Genomic DNA, 17,567 nt, shown 5'->3' on the forward strand with positions numbered 1-17,567 from the left:
CTGTGTCACTCTTTCACAGGATCTGGTTAGCAGGCTCTTCTTACTATCACCCTTGCTTGCTTGCTTGCTTTTTCTTTTTTTTTTTTTTCTTTTTCTTTTTTTTTTTTTTTTTTTTTTTCTTTTTTTCCCTGTGTTTCTCTTCCCTGGGTCTGACCAGTCCCCTCTCCTTGACATCTGTGTGGGAGGAGTATTCCTTCTCCCAGGGAGTGTCCCAGTGCTACTCACTTGGCCCAAGTCCCTCCACTGGGGCTCCTCCTTCCCTGTAGTATGGTGGTACAGTCTGTGGTAGTAATAGTGCCATTACCACCTGCCACCACCCTCTTGTGTTCTTATTCAATGCTTTAAGACCAATTTTGTTAGCAAGGGGTCATTCGGCTCTCTCCTGAATTTTTCCACTAATCAGAAAGCGTTTAGGAACCCAGGGTCTTAAGTTTGCTTTCACACCCCATGTGGCTAGAGCAGACCTTGGCCCTATCATCCTACATGGCTTCTCACTGCCACAAGATGGCGCTCTGAGCCTGTGGCTGGTGCAGCATATACAGGGATCTGCATGCTTGGACTCCTGACTCCTGAGATCCTGTACTCTGCCACCACGCCAGTCCTAGTCCATGTCATGGAGGAAGCCTCCTCTGCTAGATCCTCAGATATCAACATCTGTGCTGGCACGGTGGTCAGTGGGAGAGATGCACTTCTGTGCAGGCCTGATGGCCTGAGCTCAATCCCAGAACCCACAAAGTGGCAGGAAAGAGCTGACCCCTCAGAGGTGTCCTCTGACCGTCACATGTGCCTACACATGTACACATATGCACACACATACACACATATACACACCACACTCACACTCACACACACTCACACATACACACACACTCACACATACACATACATACACATTCAGACACATATACACACACTTACACATACACATATACCCACACATTCACACATACACACGCACACGACACTCACATACACATATGCACACATACACATACAGATATACACACAGACACACACTCAGACACATACACAGATGCACACACACTCACACACAAAGAAGTAGGTAAAGCTTTAAAAAGAAAGCACAGACTGGGTGTGGTGGCGTACACCTGTTATCCCAGCACTCAGGGAGGCAGAGGCAGGAGGATCACTGTGAGTTCGAGGCCAGCCTGGTCTACAAAGTGAGACCGGAAGAGCCAAGACTACACAGAGAGACCCTGTTCTTGAAACAAACAAACAAAAACCCCACAGACCATCTCTTTGGGTTCTTACCTTGTAAGGTGATCCAAGCCACTTTTTCCTACTAAGGCCGTCACGGTGCATCCCTTACTCCTCCGGAAGTAATTTTTTCTAGAGTCCACAGTAGGTTTCCTGGCACCGCTCACCCAAGGAAAGAGAAGAAGAGTGAAACTAGGCAAAATGCTGTTTCAGGAGAGAACCTTGCTCTGTGTGTAAACCTCTGGGTGGGGGACAGTTTCTGAGTCACACTGGGGCCTTGACTCTCCCCAGTTCACTGGGCCCGGGCTTAGAGGCAAGTAAACAGGGAGGTAAAGGTGGTGTTGTGGGAAGCCCTTGTCCCAGACCCATTTTGCAGGAGGCTCACTGTCGGGTAGCAGAAACTCACCCACTCCCAGCCCTGACCTCCCTGTCTCTCCTCAGGTCAGACTTGTCCTGGATCAGAAGGAGCTGAGGCTGCAGACCCCAGCAGATGCCGTGTTGAGTGACTCCACCCCCCACACTGTAGTGCTGACTGTCTCCAACAGCTGGGCTGTGCTGTCTGTTGATGGAATCCTGAACACCTCTGCTCCAGTCCCCAAAGCCCACCTCAAGGTCACCTATGGGGTCTTTGTGGGCTCCTCCGGAAGCCTTGACCTGCCTTACCTGAAGGGAATCAGCCGACCCCTGAGGGGCTGCCTCCACTCAGCCATCCTCAATGGCCGCAACCTTCTCCGTCCCCTGACCCCCGATGTTCACGAAGGTTGCGCTGAAGAATTCTCTGCCGGTGACGACATGGGCCTGGGTTTCTCCGGTCCCCGCTCACTGGCTGCCTTCCCTGCCTGGAGCACTCAGGAGGAAGGCACTCTGGAGTTTACACTCACCACTCGGAGTCAGCAAGCGCCCCTGGCCTTCCAAGCAGGGGACCAGCGTGGCAACTTTATCTACGTGGACATATTCGAGGGCCACTTGCGGGCTGTGGTTGAAAAGGGCCAAGGCACCATGCTGCTCCGTAACAGCGTGCCTGTGGCTGACGGGCAGCCCCACGAGGTCAGCGTACACATTGATGTTCACCGGCTGGAAATCTCTGTGGACCAATACCCTACGCGTACTTTCAACCGTGGGGTCCTCAGCTACCTGGAACCACGTGGCAGTCTCCTCCTTGGGGGGCTCAACACAGAGGCCTCTCGACACCTCCAAGAACACCGCCTGGGCCTGGCACCAGGCGGTGCCAATATCTCCCTGGTAGGCTGCATTGAAGATTTCAGTGTGAATGGCAGGAGACAGGGCCTCCGGGATGCCTGGCTGACACGTGATATGGCAGCAGGCTGCAGGCCCGAGGAAGATGAGTATGAGGAGGAAGCCTATGGCCCATATGAAACTTTCTCCACCCTGGCACCGGAAGCCTGGCCAGCCATACAACTGCCAGAGCCATGTACTCCTGAACCAGGACTGCCTCCTGTCTTTGCAAACTTCACCCAGCTTCTTACCATCAGCCCACTGGTGGTGGCCGAGGGTGGCACAGCCTGGCTTGAGTGGCGGCACGTGCAGCCCACGCTGGACCTGACAGAGGCAGAGCTGCGCAAGTCCCAGGTGCTGTTCAGTGTGAGCCAGGGCGCACGCCATGGTGAACTGGAGCTAGACATCCCTGGAGCCCAGACCCGGAAAATGTTTACTCTGTTGGACGTGGTGAACCGGAAGGCCCGCTTTGTTCACGATGGTTCCGAGGACACCTCGGACCAGCTGATGCTGGAGGTGTCGGTGACTGCCCGGGCACCTGTCCCCTCCTGCCTGAGGAGAGGCCAAACTTACATTCTACCCATCCAGGTCAACCCTGTCAATGACCCACCTCGCGTCATCTTCCCTCACGGCAGCCTCATGGTGATCCTAGAACACACACAGAAGCCGCTGGGACCTGAGATTTTCCAGACCTATGACCCTGATTCTGCCTGTGAGGGTCTCACCATCCAGCTCCTTGGTGCCTCCACGGGTATTCCTGTGGAACACCGAGACCAGCCTGGGGAGCCAGCAACTGAGTTTTCCTGTCGGGAGCTGGAGGCAGGCAACATTGTCTATGTCCACCGTGGTGGGCCCGCACAGGATCTGACATTCCGGGTCAGTGACGGAATGCAGGCCAGCGCTCCAGCTACACTGAAGGTGGTGGCTGTCCGGCCGGCCATACAAATCCGCCACAACACAGGGCTTCACCTGGCCCAGGGCTCTGCCGCACCCATCTTCCCTGCCAACTTGTCGGTAGAAACGAATGCAGTGGGACAGGATGTGAGTGTGCTGTTCCGAGTCACTGGCACCTTGCAGTTCGGGGAGCTGCAGAAGCAGGGGGCCGGAGGGGTAGAGGGCACTGAGTGGTGGGATACAATGGCATTCCACCAGCGAGACGTGGAGCAAGGCCGCGTGAGGTACCTGAGCACTGACCCACAACACCACACCCAAGACACAGTGGAGGACCTGACCTTGGAGGTCCAGGTGGGCCAGGAGACACTGAGCAATCTGTCTTTCCCAGTGACCATCCAGAGGGCCACAGTATGGATGCTGCGGCTTGAGCCTCTGAATATGCAGAACCCTCACCACGAGACCCTCACCCCAGCCCACCTAGAAGCCTCCCTGGAGGAGGAGGAGGAGGAGGCAGGCCCACACCCTCAAACCTTTCACTATGAGTTGGTTCAGGCCCCCAGGAAAGGCAACCTCCTGCTCCAAGGCACAAGGCTGTCAGATGGCCAGAGCTTTAGCCAGAGTGACCTGCAGGCTGGACGTGTGACCTACAGGGCCACAATGCGGACCTCTGAAGCAGCTGATGACACTTTCCGTTTCCGTGTCACGTCTCCGCCACATTTCTCCCCACTCTACACGTTCCCCATCCACATTGGTGGTGACCCCAATGCTCCAGTCCTCACTAACGTCCTTCTCATGGTACCCGAGGGAGGGGAGGGAGTCCTGTCTGCCGACCACCTCTTTGTCAAGAGTCTCAACAGTGCCAACTATCTCTATGAGGTTATGGAGCAGCCTCACCATGGCAGGTTGGCTTGGAGGGAACCAAAGAGTAAGGCCACCCCAGTGGCATCCTTCACTAATGAGGACCTGCTACGTGGCCGGCTAGTCTATCAGCATGATGACTCTGAGACCACAGAGGATGATATCCCATTCGTGGCCACACGCCAGGGCGAGGGCAGTGGCGACATGGCCTGGGAGGAGGTGCGTGGTGTCTTCCGGGTGGCCATCCAGCCTGTGAACGACCACGCCCCCGTGCAGACCATCAGCCGTGTTTTCCACGTGGCCCGAGGTGGACAGCGGCTGCTGACTACGGACGACGTGGCCTTCAGCGATGCTGATTCAGGCTTCACCGACGCTCAGCTAGTTCTGACCCGCAAGGACCTCCTCTTTGGCAGCATTGTGGCCATGGAGGAGCCCACGCGGCCCATCTACCGCTTCACCCAAGAGGATCTCAGGAAGAAGCAAGTCCTGTTCGTGCACTCAGGGGCCGACCATGGCTGGCTCCAGCTGCAGGTGTCTGATGGGCAACACCAGGCCACTGCCATGCTGGAGGTGCAGGCCTCAGAGCCCTATCTTCACGTTGCCAACAGTTCTAGTCTTGTGGTCCCTCAAGGAGGCCAGGGCACCATTGACACATCTGTGCTCCACCTGGACACCAACCTGGATATCCGCAGTGGAAATGAGGTCCACTACCATGTAGCAGCTGGCCCTCACTGGGGACAGCTGCTCCGGGATGGCCAGTCGGTCACCACCTTCTCCCAACGGGACTTGCTGGATGGGGTGATTCTCTACAGCCACAATGGCAGCCTCAGCCCCCAAGACACTCTGGCCCTTTCTGTGGCAGCAGGGCCAGTGCACACCAACACCATTCTACAAGTGACCATTGCCCTAGAGGGCCCCATGGCCCCACTACAACTGGGCCAGCACAAGAAGATCTACGTCTTCCAGGGGGAAGCAGCTGAGATCAGAAGAGACCAGCTAGAGGTAAGGACCAAGGTGGTAAGCCTGGCCATGGGCCAAGTAGAGGGGTACTTCCATGAAAGGGATGCTCCTGTGGTGACTTAGGGGTTCGGAGTGTTCTGTAGCTACAGTATTCACCCATGTGTGTCGTAGTCCTACAAGCTTCTAGGAAGTCTGTTACACATACATCTACCTGCTAAGTGTCACGTACCTCCAGGTATCCCGTACATGTGTGCCTTTGCTATGGCTAACCACATGACTGTATTTTTTCGGACTGTCAGACGCACCTGATCATAAGACGCACTCAGTTTCTAGAGCAGCAAAACAAGAAAAACAGTAAAAGCAGCAGTCGGACCATGAGGCACACCCTAATTCCCACCCACCCACCCACCCACACTTTTGGGGGGAATAGTGCATCTTATGGTCTGAAAAATACGATGGATCTGGACTCCACCCAGACCCACAGAATCTCTTAAGCAGGGCCCAAGAGTATGTATTATGGGCGTGGTGGCGCACACGTTTAATCCAGCACTCTGGGAGGCAGAGGCAAGCGGATCTTTGTGAGTTTCAGGCCACTTGGTCTACAAAGTGAGTCCAGGACAGTAAAGGCTACACAGAGAAGCCCTTCTTAAAAGCCAAAACAAAGAAGAAGAAGAAGAAGGAGAAGAAGAAGAAGAAGAAGAAGAAGAAGAAGAAGAAGAAGAGGAGGAGGAGGAGGAGGAGGAGGAGGAGGAGGAGGAGGGGAAGAGGGGGAAGAGGAGGAGGAGGAGTATCCCATTAGGTTTCCTAGGAGGTTACCAAGTGGGATGATCTTTTTTTTTTTTTTTTTTTTTTTTTTGGTTTTTTGAGACAGGGTTTCTCTGTGTAGCCTTGGATGTCCTGGACTCGCTTTGTAGACCAGGCTGGCCTCGAACTCATAGCAATCCACCTGCCTCTGCCTCCCAAGTGCTGGGATTAAAGGCATGCGCCACCACGCCCGGCTAAGAGGGATGATCTTTGAGGAGTGCTGCTCAGATCCCCGGGTCCTTGGCTCTTTTCCTTGACCCCACACCAGGACTATGAGGGTCTATGAAGTGTTTAGTCACCTTGCTGTGAAACTTGAAGCAGATCCTTTCCAGCTTTGAGGCCCCTCTGGTTCTGAGTGTCTGGAATTTGAGAAAGACCATGGCCAAACATGTCAGGGAAGTGCCCACCTGGGAGGTGACATATGAACCAAGCTGTGCCAATGCACACCTTTAATCCCAGCACTCAGGAGACAGAGGCGGGCAGAGCTCTATGAACTCAAGGCCAACCTGATCTATTTAGTTCCAGGACAGCCAAGGCTCAAAAGAAGGGGTGGGGAATGAAAAAAAAAGGAAAATATGGGGTATGGACAGCAAAAACTAGAGGATGACATTCCAAGCAAAAAGAATGTGTTCTGAAAAGACACAGAGTGAGAAGTGTAATCTGAGAGTGGCACTTACACATACGTGTGTGTATGTGTGTGTGTGTGTGCGCGCGCGCGCGCGCGCGCTCGCGCGCCTGTCTAAATCAGGCATTGAGTACTTGGGCCTTCCTTAGATCAGCAAACTGCTTAAAACCTGGAGTCTGAGAGCCTGTGCTTCTAGGAATGGTGAGGGTGCCCTCTAGTGGCACATAATGGCAGCAATAACAGCGCCAGAACAGAGCCCCCCAGCTTAGCATTATGCCTTTGACACTGAATCTGGTCATGCAACCAGTCCAACCAGCCATGAGTCTGCACGTTCTGTGTGTGAACCTGAATGCGTGTGAGCAGCAATGTCCTTGCAGGATCCGCAACATGTGGAAACCAAGCCTGTTCTGCCTGCTGAGGTCCACGACAGCCTGTGACCCTGTATGTCCCCACTGTCTCTGTTGACCAGGTAGTCCAGGAGGCAGTACTGCCTGCAGACATCATGTTCTCCCTGAGAAGGCCCCCGGATGCCGGCCACCTGGTGATGGTGTCCCACGGTGCTTCCACAGACGAGCCGCCCAGGCTGGACCCCGTGCAGAGCTTCTCCCAGGAGGACGTGAATTCAGGCAGGGTTCTCTACCTGAACTCTCACCCTGGACCCTGGAGTGACTCCTTCTCCCTGGATGCGGCCTCTGGCCTGGGTGACCCTCTTGAGGGCATCTTTGTGGAGCTGGAGGTGCTGCCCACGGTCATCCCCCTGGAGGTGCAGAACTTCAGCGTTCCTGAGGGTGGCACTCGTACCCTGGCCCCTCCGCTGCTCCAAATCACTGGGCCTTACTTCCCCACACTGCCGGGCCTTGTCCTACAAGTGCTGGAGCCACCACAGCATGGGGCCCTGCAGAAGGAGGACCAACCTCAAGATGGGAGCCTCAGCACTTTCTCCTGGAGAGAGGTACAGCTGTTCCAGAGACAGCCCAGGCCTCAGCCCTGCCCTAATTACTGACATTTGCTTTACGCTTTATTTCACGTCTTCCTCTGGGAAATGAAAACCATTCACACACACACACACACACACACACACACACACACACACACCTTACCTGAGGAAACAGGTTCTAAAGGGTTCTATCTTCTGCACCCAACAACAGGACATTAAGGGTGCTGGTCTCCAGATCCCTGTTGAGTCTTAGGCTCGCTAAACCCTGGGTCTGCTTGTAGGTACAAGAGCAGCTGGTCCGCTATGTGCATGATGGAAGCGAGACACCGACAGACAGCTTTGTTCTGGTGGCTAATGCCTCAGAGATGGATCGCCAGAGCCAACCCATGGCCTTCACAGTCACCATCCTGCCCGTTAATGACCAACCCCCTGTCCTCACCACGAACACGGGCCTGCAGGTGAGTTCACCCCGGGAACTACACCATCTCTACTCCTGGAAAGAGACTAGAGTCCCTTACTCCCCGCCCCCCCCCTCAGGCTCAGTTTCACCCTCTGTAAAATGGGTTTGCCTTCATGTACCAGGCTATTGGAAGGAGAGCTGCAATACTGTGCCGAAAACAGAATACAGTTGGGTTTTGTTACTGGACACTTTTTTTTTTTTTTTTTTTTTTGGTTTTTCGAGACAGGGTTTCTCTGTGTAGCCTTGGCCATCCTGGACTCACTTTGTAGACCAGGCTGGCCTTGAACTCACAGCGATCTGCCTGCCTCTGCCTCCCAAGTGCTGGGATTAAAGGCGTGCACCACCACGCCTGGCTTGTTACTGGACACTTATTCCCTGAGCAGAAGGTGTCCCCTCATGCCTCAGGCCCAGAACACCTAATTGCTGGGGGCTCCCTCCCGCCACCTGGGGATCCTTGGCCACTAGTTGGAGGTCAAAGGGAACAGAGGCAAGGGAAGGGGGGGGGGGCGGGTCTGGGCAGGCTTTGGATGGCTGTGAGTACTTTGGAAATGGCCTCCAGGATCAGCTTCAGTGAGACTGCTCAACTTTATTCAGGGTGAACAAAGGCTATGTCGTTCTTGGGAAGTGGGTTGAGGGCTCCTAATGTAGGTTACACTATGGCTGGGGGCTAAGAGTGCCAGGAATGTGTTGTTTGCATTTCACAGCACAGTCCTATCATATGAATGGGACCTAATTATCCCACGGGTGAGTGTGGGGTGATGGGGGGTGGGGGGGGGGAGGCTAGCAGGGAACAGTGCTGCCAAAGGTCTTATTCCAAATAGGGTTAGAGGCATTTGTGCCAAAGGACACTCTCCAGCTGAGGTCAGGCAGAGAGTCGGAGCCGCCCCCCCCCTCCCCCCCCCCCCCCCGCTGACAAAGGTGGACTGCACCCTTAGCAGCAGGATTTCCCAACACCTAATGGAATTGATTATAAGCCCCTTATGGTGGGCTGCAGGTGGGGAGCTCAAGGGCACAGCAAATAAACATCACAGCGAGGCTTCCTAAGTTTCTATCCCTTACTCTGCAGAGATGGAAGCTGAGGTCCAGACAGGGACGGAGCTCCAAGACCACAAAAGTACCAGTGGAACAGAAAAGGTGTAGCTTGACAGGCCCTCTTAGAACAACAGAGGCAGCACTAAGCTTGCGATGGTAGCTTCTGGGGTATAGACCACCACCAGGAGTAGCTTTGGAAAGTTGTAGTAGAAGGGTACCTTTGGCTGTTTCTAGCATGGGGTCTTAGCCTCTTGTGGTTATCTATGGAAAGGTTGCGTAGTGTTAGCTGTGGGTGGTGGCTGAGAGATGAGGACACCTAGTGTGAGTGAGACTTGGTCTAGATAAGTAAGGGTTGTCTAGGACCACAGGTTGGAAATGCTGTGTGGTAAGTTTGCCACTAGGTGGCGATATCCACTCATGTTAGCCGCCTGGAGAGCAACACTGCTGCTTCCTTTTACTAGGCCTCTGGGATGCTAAAAGGATGTTTTCTCCTATAAGAACCCCTACCCAGACCGGCCCCAGTAACTGGCCCTGTGTCACATGGAACGGTACCAGGAAAAGCCCCTTGCCATGCTTGGGTGGGTAGCCTATGGGGCCTTCCATGCATTCTGCATGGGTAGGTTCCTGACTGAGAAGGAAATTCTCAGCTCTCCTCTCTGTTCTCCACCTCCCTCCTGGCCTCCAGCCGGTAGAACCTCTTCAGTATCCTCTGCTGGCCGGCTTCTGTCCTGTTGGCCTCCCCCCTCCCACCGTCCCCCGCCCCCCCCAGGGCTGGGTGGTGCATGCCCTGACAGGAGGGAAGAGAGATCTCTGCCCACCAGTGAGATACAGATGAAGCTGCATCCCCTTGGTCAGGGATGAGGAGCTCTGGGAAACAAGAACTCAGTGAGGGTCTAACAGGACCATTTCTAAGCAGGAAGTTGTGGGCTAGCTGTGACGTACACTTAAGATTAGAACAGGTAGCTGGGCGTGATAGCTCAAGCCTTTAATCCCAGCAGCAGGGAGGCAGGGCTTGAGATAGCTCAGTGGATCAGGAACTGTCTCTTGATCCCAGTTTGAGGGATCCTTGTTTGTGCCCCCAAGCATCCAGATAAAAAGCCAAGCACAGGCCAGGTGGTGGTAAGCGATGGTGCATGCCTTTGGCGAGGCAGAGGCAAGCAGGTCTCTATGAGTTCGAGGCCAGCCTGGTCTACAGAATAAATCCAGGACAGTCAAGGACACATAGAGAAACCCTGTCTTGGAAAACAAAACAAATTAAAATAAAGTAAAAGAACAGGTGGAGATGGAACCTGGATTGAGGTGACAGAAGAAATTGAGGTAGAAGGCCCTTTAATGCAGTAGAGCCTAGAATGGCATAGACATCTGTGACTGCTGAAGAGAGCAGGGTAGAGCCCCAGTAGTAGTCTCAGGGCCAGGAGGAAGGGGGAGTAGGGTGGGCACGATGTGGACAGAACTTTCACAGGTCTGTGTCCCCAGATCTGGGAGGACACCACTGTGCCCATCCCTCCGGAGGCCCTCAGGGGCACAGACAATGATTCGGGGCCGGAAGACTTGGTCTACACTGTTGAGCAGCCCAGCAACGGACGGATAGCACTGAGGGCAATGCCGGACACCGAGGTCCATCACTTCACACAGGCCCAGCTGGACAGTGGCCTTGTGCTGTTCTCACACAGAGGTGGGTACTGAGTGGGTTCTTCAGCCCCTGGTGTTGGGGTACCTTGAGGGTAGGGAGCTACCTTGGACCAGCAGGATGCATATCTACCTACCCCCTCATGCTTCCAGGGGCCCTGGAAGGAGGCTTCCACTTCAGCCTTTCTGACGGCACACACACGTCTCCTGGACACTTCTTCCGAGTGGTGGCCCAGAAGCAGGTGCTCCTCTCACTGGAGGGCAGCCGGAAGTTGACTGTCTGTCCAGGTAGGTCTGCATGCTGTGTAGCTGGGGCAGAATTGAGGCGGGTAGCGCCAGATCCTTGCCTTGGCTTCTGCCAGAAGCTGACAGGCTCCCCTGTGCTTTACAGAGTCTGTGCAGGCACTCAGCAGCCAGAGCCTGAGCGCCAGCTCGAGCCCAGGCACCAACCCACGCCACCTGCTGTACCGGGTGGTAAGAGGACCCCAACTTGGCCGACTCTTCCACGCCCAGCAAGGAAACGCCGAGGAGGCCTTGGTAAACTTCACCCAGGCTGAGGTAAGGGCCTCACTCCTCAGCCAACCTTCCCTCAGGTGGCTGCTAGCCACTGGCAGCAGCTCACCTGGACCCTGCCCTAGTTCCGGGTTAGGTCTCCAGAAGGAAGATCCAGCTGGATCCTAAGGCTGAAAAGGGCCCAGTAAGGAGGACCAGCACCGGGTGATGGGCTGAGCTGGCCTCAGTGAGATAGAGTTTGGGATAAAAAGTTAAGCTTGGGGCTCACGGCAGGTGCCAGAGAAGAACAGAGCAAGCTGGGAGCAGATGAGTCACCGGGCAGAGTGGGCTGAACTGAGGGACACTGTTAGACACTCTTTGGAACAGAGTTCCTAGAGCATACCAGGGCCACCAATCAAAATTACAATTCCCAGCCTCAAGTCGAGGCTGACTGAGCTCACTGCTGTGACCATGCCAGAGCTATTGGTGCTAACCAGTGGGAGGCCAGCAGTCATCACTTACCTCAGCACATCCGAGGGTTGGTTCCCTAGGGGGTCAAAGGCACTGTGAGCAGCTCCTCCAAGCCGTGGTGGAGGACAGGCTTTCCCCGAGGACAGACTTGGTGCTCCCGCCTGGAAGCCATGTGGGCACATAAAGCTAGGGCATTGCTCCTGGTTGTTTCCACATGAGCAGGATGTGAGAGGAGACAGCCGACCCTGCCACTGGATCTGCTACACTGTGGTGCTGCCCCAAGAACTTTCCAGAGGGGCTAACCCTGGCCCTTCAAAATGGCAGGCCCCACCCCCAGGCCTCTTTCCAGCATTCCTTCCCCTCAGAGGTCTGCCCGGCTTTTTGCTACCCCATGACAGCGTGTGCTCCCCACATGGAGGAGCTAACAGGAGATACAGCTCACACCCAGCAGGTAGCTCAGAGGAGGAAGCTGGCTTAACTACGGTGAAGTAAGATTCCTCAGGTCTGTCACATCATTCACTGGGCTTGTGCTCCCTCTTCTCCTGGGCCCTAGCATATAGCCCCTTCCTGCCCACTCCCTGTGGCTAGGGGCAGCAGCTGTCTGCCCTGAGTCACTGGGGAGTCTTGTTATCAGAGACCAGGACGGAGAGAATGGGCCATGAGTGCCCCTCCCCTCCCCAGCAATCCCCCAGGCTCTAGCAACATGAAGGGCTAGACTGAATGGCCACCAGGGGGCCAGGCTGGCAGTGCCACCCAAGGAGGCTGGAAAGAGGCTACGTGGCACAGACACCCTCCTCCACAGGAAGAGGCCGGGCAGCAGTAAGCCGTGGCTTGACAAACCACTGCCCATCAAGACACTGGGCTGGAAAGGGCAGGGCTCAGGTACCCTCCATTTACAGACAAAGAAATGCATGTGGAGTTCGGGTGATTTTATTCAGTATAAGTGGCAAGTAAGAAGAAAAATCAAGACTAAGCTTTCTGACCGCTTGTCCGAGTTTCACCTAAGGACGCTGTTCCCCAGAGCTTGAGAGGCCCCTGGACACCTGGCCTGAGTTCTGCCATTCTCCCATCCAGGTCTTCTCCTACAGGAACGCTGATAACCAGGCATCACGCTGACCTCCACCACCACTGCTGGGGGGGGGGGGGGGCTCCATTTCCCACCATGCCCACCATCAGCCTGGGCTAGAGGTTACAATCGTCAATCTTGGATCCTTTAGGATAACATCCGACCCCTTTGAACACACGTTACATATAATTTTTGTTTTGTTTTGTTTTTCGAGACAGGGTTTCTGTGTGTAGCCTTGGCTGTCCTGGACTCGCTGTGTAGACTAGGCTGGCCTTGAACTCACAGCAATCAGCCTGCCTCTGCCTCCCGAGTGCTGGGATTACAGGCATGCACCACCACACCCGGAATTACATCTAATATTTCAACATTAGTTGTCACACAAACCGGACACAGCGATTCTTCAAAGGCCTGTGTTCCTCCTTGTAGCATACTGAGGAGGAGCCCCTCTTAGCACAGATCTGCTCCCAGGGTAGACAGCACAACCCTACTGTGGTACTCTGGGACTCTAAGACTGCCTGCTCACATGGGTCCCACTCTGTTTCTGTTTTACTACTGCACAAGTACTGTTTTTACTGAAAGGAAAATCTGTGTCTCCCCCCAAATGGGAAAAACAAAGATGGGACACGAGGCTGTGTCTAGCTCAGAAGGTGGAGGAAACTATTGCTTGGTGTTCAGCATACACATGGCCCTAAAGAATAGGTGCTACTGTCTTAGAGTCGATGTGACAGGGAGTTGGGGGTCTCATGGGTAACAATGGAGCCGTTGTGGTCAGCTATTGCAGCATCTGGGCAGTCATTAGCTGAAATGCTGAGTCTGGCACAGCAGCACATACCAGCTACTTGGGAGACTGAGGCAAGAGATTCACTTGAGCCTGGGAAGTCAAGGCCAGCCTGGGCAACATAGAGAGACCCTTGTTCCCCCAGAAAAACAGAGTGAATGAACCATACATTTTCTTTTTTTTTTTTTTTTTTTTTTTTTTTTTTGGTTTTTCGAGACAGGGTTTCTCTGTGTAGCCTTGGCCATCATGGACTCGCTTTGTAGACCAGGCTGGCCTCGAACTCACAGGAACCATACATTTTCAAAGGTTCACTCCGTGTTAGGACAGTAGAGGCAGTGGGCAGAGGCCTGGGGTGGAACACAAAAGAAAGCTTGCAGTAACTTAGGCAAGACCTGGGTGGTGAGGAAGAGAGGAGCCAAGGAGGCCTCTGGGCTTTCCACTGAGCCGCTCAACATCAGAGCTGCTGCCACGGAGATGGGGGTCCCAGGGGGATGAGGCTGCTCGGCACATCTGGGCCTTGAGAGCTTGAAATGTCTATTAGCCATATGTGTGGAGCAAAAGGCACAGGTGGAAATCTGAGACTAGGGTTCCTATACGAGTGACAGTAAACTGGGCTAGAAATTCCAATAAGGACCATTTGAGGCCCTGAGACTTCAGGAGAGTATGTCACAGGATGCTGGGGGAGCATATGAGGACACCCAAAGCAGAGCATCACATCCCCTTGTTACCCATGAGACCCCAACTCCCTGTCACATCGACCCTATGACAGTAGCACCTATTCTTTAGGGCCATGTGTATGCTGAACACCAAACAATAGTCTTTGTTTCTGTAAAGAAATCTGTTTCCTCCACCTTCTGAGCAAGACACAGCCTCATGTCTTATCTTTGTTTTTCCCATTTGGGGAGAGACACAGATTTTCCTTTCAGTAAAAACGGTACTTGTGCCGTTCAGTAAAACAGAAGTGCCAAGTGATGCTCAGCAGTGAGCCCCAATCTCTGGATCTAATGCATAGGGCCTACTAGCACCCTTGGTGAAAATGGGTTTGATGACGTCATGGGAACAAGATTCTGAGTGGAGTGGGTTAAGCATGTGTGGTGACGGTGGAGACTATTCTTGGGGAATTTTGCTGCACTGAAAAGAGGGAGGCGGCAAATGCCAGCAGAAAATACGGACTGAGGTTCGGGGATGTAGCTCAGGTGGAAGTGTCTGCTTCGCCTGCGTGAAGTCCTGGTTTCAATCATCACCACCACATAAAACTGGCATTTTTAGCAAGTTCCAGGGCATACTAGGATGCAGAAGACCCTCTCTCAAGAAGAAAAGAAGGAAGGCAAATTCAAGAGTGATTTTCTTTAAGAAGAAAAAAAAATTGACTTGGTTACATGCGGGAAAAATCTATTTGGGGGAAAGCTGACATCACAGAAGGGAGACTAGAAGTGGCATCTGGGGGAAGCGAGGAGGATGGGGGCCACTGCAAAGGAGGAAGGACCACGTTTAATCGGGAACATGAACAATGGTGACCCCTTGAACAAATGAGATAGAGGGCAGGCTACACAGAGAGACCTAGGTACAGCCAGGAGAATGCAGAGTAAGGCCGGGCACTGGGTACAGGGGAGATCAGGGTGCTTCCAAATACCACAGACTGAGCCCACCTGTCACAGCCAACCATGATGTCGCCCCCCTCCCCCCGGCCAGGTGAATGCTGGGAATATTCTGTATGAACATGAGATGTCCTCTGAGCCTTTCTGGGAAGCCCACGACACCATTGGCCTCCTGCTGTCATCACCACCTGCCAGGGATGTGGCAGCCACCCTTGCTGTGATTGTGTCTTTCGATGCTGCCTGTCCCCAGCGCCCCAGCCGCCTCTGGAGAAACAAAGGTGAATAGCATGGTGAGGTGGCAGGGTTGGGGATGCAGAAAAATGCCCCCAGTGGAGGGATAGAGGCCTGGCTAGCAGCTTCTGGCTTAGTCTCAGGACCTAGGAAGTTATAGGGGAGGCGGGTGGAGAACGCTGACATCGGAGGAAGGCAAAGTCCCTCAGTCTCCCTGGGCCCATGATCCCCATCCTGGATCTACTGGTCTAAAAGGGAGGCACAGATTTGCCCTGAGGTCTCCTTTCTGAGGATTCAGGGCTCTTATTCCAGTGGACTGGACGTTCATAGTCTGTGTCTCACCCCACCCCACTCCCAGGTCTCTGGGTCCCTGAGGGCCAGCGGGCCAAGATCACCATGGCTGCCCTTGATGCCTCCAACCTCCTAGCCAGCATTCCAGCATCTCAGCGCACTCGGCAGCATGATGTGCTCTTCGAGGTCACACAGTTCCCCACCCGGGGCCAGCTCTTGCTGTCCGAGGAACCACTTCATGCCAGGAGGTCCTACTTCCGGCAATCTGAGCTGGCTGCAGGACAGCTGGTGTATGCCCATGGTGGTGGGGGCACCCAGCAGGATGGCTTCCGCTTCCGTGCCCACCTCCAGGGACTAGGGGGTACTTCTGTGGCAGGACCTCAAACCTCTGAGGCCTTTGCCATCACTGTGCGGGATGTGAACGAGAGGGCCCCTCAGCCACAGGCCTCCATTCCACTCCGAGTCACCAGGGGCTCACGAGCCACTGTCTCTCGAGCCCAGCTGAGTGTCGTAGACCCAGACTCAGCTCCCGGGGAGATTGAGTATGAAGTACAGAGGGCACCCCACAATGGCTTCCTGAGCCTGGCTGGGGACAACACTGGGCCTGTGACTCACTTCACACAGGCCGATGTGGATGCAGGGCGCCTGGCCTTTGTGGCAAATGGGAGCAGTGTAGCTGGCATCTTCCAATTGAGCATGTCTGATGGAGCCAGCCCCCCAATCCCCATGTCCCTGGCTGTGGATGTCTTGCCATCTGCCATTGAGGTGCAGCTGCGCACACCGCTGGAGGTACCCCAGGCTTTAGGACGCTCCTCACTGAGCCGGCAGCAGCTCCAGGTGATTTCAGATCGTGAGGAGCCAGATGTAGAATACCGCCTCACTCAGGGGCCCCTGTATGGGCAGCTGCTAGTGGGTGGGAAGCTGGCTTCTGCCTTCAACCAGCGGCAAGTAGACCAGGGGGAAGTGGTCTTTGCCTTCACCAACTTTTCCTCGTCTCAGGATCATTTCAAAGTCCTGGCTCTGGCCAGGGGTGTGAATGCATCAACCACTGTAAATGTCACAGTGCGGGCTCTGTTGCGTGTGTGGGCAGGTGAGCCCTGGCCTCAGGGTACCACCCTGCGCCTTGACTCCACTGTACTAAATGCCAGTGAGCTGGCCAACCTCACAGGCAGTATGCCCCACTTCCGGCTCCTGGCAGGACCCCGATATGGCCGCGTGGTCCGTGTGTCCCAAGCCCGAGTAGAACCCAGGAGCAACCGACTTGTGGAACATTTCACTCAGCAGGACCTGGACGAGGGAAGGCTGGGGCTAGAGGTTGGCAAGCCAGAGGGTAGGTCCACTGGCCCAGCAAGTGACAGTCTCAGTCTGGAGTTGTGGGCAAAGGGTGTCCCACCTGCTGTGGCTTTGCTGGACTTTGCCACTGAGCCTTACCATGCAGCCAAGTCCTACAGTGTGGCCCTGCTCGGCGTCCCTGAGGCTGCTCGGACAGAAAGAGAGAAAGTGGGGAGAAGCACCCCTACTGGCCAGCCAGGCCAAGCAGCATCCAGTCCCATGCCCACTGTGGCCAGGAGTGGTTTCCTGGGCTTCCTAGAGGCCAACATGTTCAGCGTCATTATCCCGGTGTGCCTGGTCCTCCTGCTCCTGGCCCTCATCATGCCTTTGCTCTTCTACCTCCGCAAACGCAACAAGACAGGCAAGCACGACGTCCAGGTGTTGACAGCCAAACCCCGCAACGGCCTTGCTGGGGATACAGAGACCTTTCGGAAGGTAGAGCCAGGCCAGGCCATTCCACTCACAACTGTGCCTGGCCAGGGACCCCCACCAGGAGGCCAGCCTGACCCAGAGCTGCTTCAGTTTTGCCGGACACCCAATCCTGCCCTCAGGAATGGCCAGTACTGGGTGTGAGACCTAGCATGAACCAAGAAGCTGCCCACCCTCCAGGCCCACTGCTTCTGTACCCTGGTCTGGCCTGAGGATCTCCAGAGCC

The 17,567-nt window shown here is 54.8% G+C and overlaps 1 protein-coding gene across 1 annotated transcript in view; it reads left to right on the plus strand.

Annotated features, from left to right (window-relative positions):
- Positions 1-17,567, plus strand: part of Cspg4 (chondroitin sulfate proteoglycan 4) — a 36,511-nt gene extending 18,944 nt beyond the window's left edge. Inside the window, exons 3-10 of the mRNA XM_051156510.1 lie at positions 1,660-5,208; positions 7,065-7,547; positions 7,814-7,990; positions 10,501-10,699; positions 10,807-10,941; positions 11,045-11,211; positions 15,153-15,336; positions 15,648-17,567. Of these exons, the coding sequence (XP_051012467.1) occupies positions 1,660-5,208; positions 7,065-7,547; positions 7,814-7,990; positions 10,501-10,699; positions 10,807-10,941; positions 11,045-11,211; positions 15,153-15,336; positions 15,648-17,485 (6,732 nt within the window). The 3' untranslated portion in view covers positions 17,486-17,567. The remainder of the gene's footprint in view (positions 1-1,659; positions 5,209-7,064; positions 7,548-7,813; positions 7,991-10,500; positions 10,700-10,806; positions 10,942-11,044; positions 11,212-15,152; positions 15,337-15,647) is intronic.

The sequence above is a fragment of the Acomys russatus genome, chromosome 14 (genome assembly GCF_903995435.1).
Source record: "Acomys russatus chromosome 14, mAcoRus1.1, whole genome shotgun sequence".
Lineage (NCBI taxonomy): Eukaryota > Metazoa > Chordata > Mammalia > Rodentia > Muridae > Acomys > Acomys russatus.